This window comes from Silene latifolia, chromosome Y (assembly GCF_048544455.1).
Source record: "Silene latifolia isolate original U9 population chromosome Y, ASM4854445v1, whole genome shotgun sequence".
Taxonomy (NCBI): Eukaryota; Viridiplantae; Streptophyta; class Magnoliopsida; order Caryophyllales; family Caryophyllaceae; genus Silene; species Silene latifolia.
This window is the reverse complement of record NC_133538.1, coordinates 222,265,923-222,269,952: the sequence shown is the minus strand read 5'-3', so window position 1 is coordinate 222,269,952 and position 4,030 is coordinate 222,265,923. Positions and strand designations below refer to the sequence as shown.

The 4,030-nt window shown below is 42.2% G+C and overlaps 2 protein-coding genes across 2 annotated transcripts; both read left to right on the top strand.

The window, feature by feature from the left end:
- The first annotated feature begins 228 nt into the window (after positions 1 to 228).
- On the top strand, positions 229 to 2,849 carry LOC141630122 (uncharacterized). The gene is made up of 7 exons (XM_074442994.1): positions 229 to 431; positions 541 to 754; positions 1,022 to 1,219; positions 1,271 to 1,459; positions 1,669 to 1,742; positions 1,851 to 2,248; positions 2,554 to 2,849. Exons 1-7 carry the CDS (start codon positions 229 to 231, stop codon positions 2,847 to 2,849), a joined length of 1,572 nt encoding a protein of 523 aa, XP_074299095.1.
- Positions 2,850 to 2,885: 36 nt separating this feature from the next.
- Positions 2,886 to 3,350, top strand: LOC141630121 (uncharacterized). Its single transcript, XM_074442993.1, has one exon. It carries the CDS (start codon positions 2,886 to 2,888, stop codon positions 3,348 to 3,350), a length of 465 nt encoding a protein of 154 aa, XP_074299094.1.
- Positions 3,351 to 4,030: the final 680 nt, after the last annotated feature.

Sequence of the window (4,030 nt, the reverse complement as noted above, 5' to 3'; positions counted from 1 at the left end):
AATTTTTTGAAAAATGAATGGCGGCAACAAAATTAGGATGATGGAAAAAAAAGCGCCGAGAAGAAGTACATCTTGATGTTTAAAAGCGTCGATATTTAAAAAGATTCTTAACACGAAAAAACGTTGATAATTCTTGACAGGATAAAGTGACAAGATCATTGACGCTAAAAAGCGTCACAAACTCCTGACGCTGCAAATATCCACGCTTTGGAAAGCGTCATAAATAAAATGGCGACGCTTTTAAGCGTCGATATAACCTTAAAAAAGCGTCGAGATTGTAAGGGATTTGTTGTAGTGTCTTGCTCCGTTGTGTTCAAAGATGTACTTGTCAGTATTGTATTGCTGATCCTTCCAGCCGATATTGTCCAATTCAAACTAGGGGAGTTTGATGTGATTTTGGGTATGGATTGGTTAGCTCGTTATGATGCTAGGTTTCAGTGCCGTCATTAGAAGATCGTGCTTAAAGGTCCTAGTGGTTCAAGGGTCTCTTAACAAGGTTCTAGAGTTACACCTACTGTCTAGTGGGTTTCCACTATGAAGATGGTTAACATGGGTAAAACAGGGTCATCAAATCTATCTCTGCGGTGTTCATGATGTTTCAGTAGAGTTGAATTTTGAAGATATCCCTGTGTTTAAGGAGTTTCCCGATGTCTTTCCCGATGATCTACCTGGTATTCCTCCTCATCGAAATTTAGAGTTCTCGATTAATTTGTTACCTGAAACTGGTCCCATTTTAAGAGCTCCATATCGTATGGCACCAGCTGAGTTACAGGAACTTAAGAAGCAACTTAAAAGGATGATCGATAAGGGTTTTATTCCACCAAGTGATTTGCCGTGAGGAGCTCCAGTTTTGTTCGTCAAGAAGAAGGATGGTACTATGCGGTTGTCCATCGATTACCGCGAGCTGAATAAGATTACTATCAAGAATAAGTATCCTTTTCCAAGGATCTAGGATTTTTTTTTATCAGCACGGTGGCGCTAGTGTGTTTCTAAGATCGATCTGAGGTCTGGCTACTATCAGATTCCGGTTAGGAAAGAGGATAGTCCTAAAACTGCTTTTCTTTCAATGTATGGCCACTATAAGTTCGTGGTGATGCGGTATGGGTTGAAGAATGCACCTGCAATTTTCATGGATCAGATGAACCGCACTTTCAATGAGTATTTAGATAAGTGCGTCGTGGTGTTCATAGACGACATATTGATCGACTCGAGGGATGAGGTTGAGCACCAGAGTCATCTTCGTATTCTTTTGTAGACTTTACGTAAGCAGAAATGGTTTGTCAAGTTCTCAAAGTGGGAGTTTTGGCTAAAGGAACTGACTTTCTTGGGTCACGTGATATCCGCTGATGGAGTTATGGTTAATCCGTTGAAGATTCGAGCTGTGGTTGATTGGGAGAGTTCGAAGAATGTGAAAAAGATTCAGAGTTTTCTTGGTCTTGGTGGTTACTATCGTCGATTCGTGCATGATTTCTCTAAGATATCGAGGCTGATGACTTAGCTAATCAAGAAGGAATCCAAGTTCATTTGGACAGAGGCTTGTGAATTTGCTTTCCAGGAGTTGAAGAAAAGGTTTTCTACCGCTCTTGTGTTGATTGTACTAGAAGAGGGCGTCGAGTTCGATGTTTACAGTGATGCGTCAAAGTCTGGTTGGGTTATGTCTTGATGCAGAAGGGTAAGGTTGTGGCTTATGCTTCCCGTCAGTTGAAAGATCACGAGGTGAATTACCTGACTCACGATCTTGAGTTGGCAGCAGTGGTGTTTGCACTTAAGCTGTGGCGTCACTACTTGTATGGAGTCTCTTGCAACATTTATACGGATAATAATAACTTGAAGTATATCTTAACTCATAGGGATCTTAACATAAGGCCGAGACGTTGGTTGGAGATGCTTATTGAGAATAAGATTGAGCTGCAGTATCATGAGGGTAACGCAAACGTAGTTGTCGATGCTTTGAGTCGCAAGGTGTGTCATGCTCTGAGATTTGTGTTGGTGTTACATGATGACTTGACTCGAGAGTTCCAGAAGATGACCCTAGAGGTAGTTATTCCTGGTACTTTATATTTGAGTGCGATGGTTGCTATACCCGAGATCCTTTACAAGATTCGAGTTAAGGAAAGAGAAGATGAGTTCCTAGAAGGAGTTAGAACCGCCGTGAGCAAAGGTTGCGCTAAGGGCTTCGACGTTGGACCTGATGATGGTATGAGATTCCGTGGTCGTTGGTGTGTACCTATCTGTGAGATCTTAAAGGGTAATATTCTCAAGGTGGCTCATAGTACTCCCTATTCGGTTCATTCTGGTGGCGATAACATGTAGAAGGATCTGAAGCTACGTTTTTGCCGGCCGAATTTGAAGAAAGAGATCGCCGAGTTTGTGAGCCGTTTCCTAGTTTGTCAAAAGGTCAAGTTTGAGCATCAGAGACCTGGTGGTCTACTGCAACCTTTGGAGATTCCCACATGGAAACGGGATTCAATTTCGATGGATTTCGTCATGGATTTACCAAGGTCCCTGAAAGGAATGAATGTTATTTGGTTCGTGGTTGTTCGTTTAAATAAGGTCGCTTATTTAATTCCGATGAAGGAGACTTGGAGTCTCGAGGAGCTTGCCAGCATCAGACCATTCGTCTTCAGGGAGTTCCTAAGAACATTATCTATACTCGTGATCTGGGGTTCTGTTCTCTACTTTGGAAAAAGTTACAGTTGGCTTTGGGCAGTGAGCTTATGAAGAGTACGGATTTTCATGCTGCAACCGATGGTCAGAATGAGTGTACTATTCACACGCTTGAGAACATGTTGCAAGCTTGTGCTTTGGAGTTCCAAGTTAGTTGGGAGAGGAGTTTTCTGCTTGTGTAGTTCTCCTACAACAATAGTTACCAAGCTAGTATTAAAATGGCTCAGTTGGAGGCACTTTATGGAAGGAAGTGTTGTAGTCCTTTGTGTTGGGATGATTCTAATGAGGCAGTCGTTCTTGGTCAGGAGTTAGTTCAGGAATCAATTGAGCAGGTAAGGTTGATTCATAAGAAGCTAAAGGCAGCACAAGATCGACAGAAGACGTATGCAGATTTGCGCCGTGGGCCGATTGAGATCGAGGTTGGCGATAAGATTTTCCATAAAGTTTCTCCAATGAAAGGTGTCAAGAGGTTTGCGATTAAGGGGAAGCTTAGTCCTAAGTACATTGGTCCCTATGAAGTGCTCGAGAGAGTTGGTGAGGTAGCCTATAGGTTACCATTACCTCCGTATTTGTCGAAGGTTCACGATGTCTTCTATGTGTCACAGTTGTGCCGTTATCACAATGATCCTTGTCAGGTCTTACAAGCCGATGTTATTAATATCGAGCCTAACCTGACTTATTAGTAACAAACTGTTCGTATTTTGGAATGTCAGGAGACGAGGTTAAGGAATAAGGTTGTACCTTTGGTTTGTGTTTTGTGGAGAAGTCAGAAGTTTAAACGAGAGACTTGGGAAACCAAAGTGTCAATAAGAGAGAAGCATCCACATCCTTTCGAGTGAGGTAGTTCTCTGATCATGTTTTGAGGACGAAACTTCTTTCTAGGCGGTTGTGATTTCATACTGTTGATTGATTCAGACGGTTGTTGATGTTGTATTGTGGTTGCTGTTTATCTGTCTGTGTTCTTCGGAGTGCGTCCCTGGCTGAGTGGAGTCACTTGCGGGAGTGGTTTCATGCCCTTGATTCGCCTTCTGTGGAACCCTGTAATACTCCGTATTTATAAGTCTTGGGGTACTCTATCGAGTAGCCCTTACTCTGTCGAGTAAGGGCAAGTTGCGAAATAAAATAGTTTCTGACCTGTTGGGTACTCGATCGAGTAGCTGGGGTACTCGATCGAGTAAGGGGTACTCGATCGAGTACCTTGGGTACTCGATCGAGTGTCCTTTTTTACGGGAGTTTTTCTCGGGTTTTGTTAATTATGCGATTAAGGTATTTAAACATAATCGTCATTGTTTTAAATCACTTTTACAAAACCTAAAACCCTGTTTAAGAGAGAAAGCAGCCAGTTCATCTTCCTAATCGCATT

Excerpts from the sequence above, each read along its gene's own strand:
- LOC141630122 (XM_074442994.1), top strand. The coding sequence starts at position 229 with ATGGCGACGCTTTTAAGCGTCGATATAACCTTAAAAAAGCGTCGAGAT. Across the intron at positions 432-540 it reads TTAGCTCGTTATGATGCTAG|ATGGTTAACATGGGTAAAAC; the intron begins GTTTCAGTGCCG and ends TCCACTATGAAG. Across the intron at positions 1,743-1,850 it reads TACCTGACTCACGATCTTGA|GGATCTTAACATAAGGCCGA; the intron begins GTTGGCAGCAGT and ends CTTAACTCATAG.
- LOC141630121 (XM_074442993.1), top strand. The coding sequence starts at position 2,886 with ATGGCTCAGTTGGAGGCACTTTATGGAAGGAAGTGTTGTAGTCCTTTG.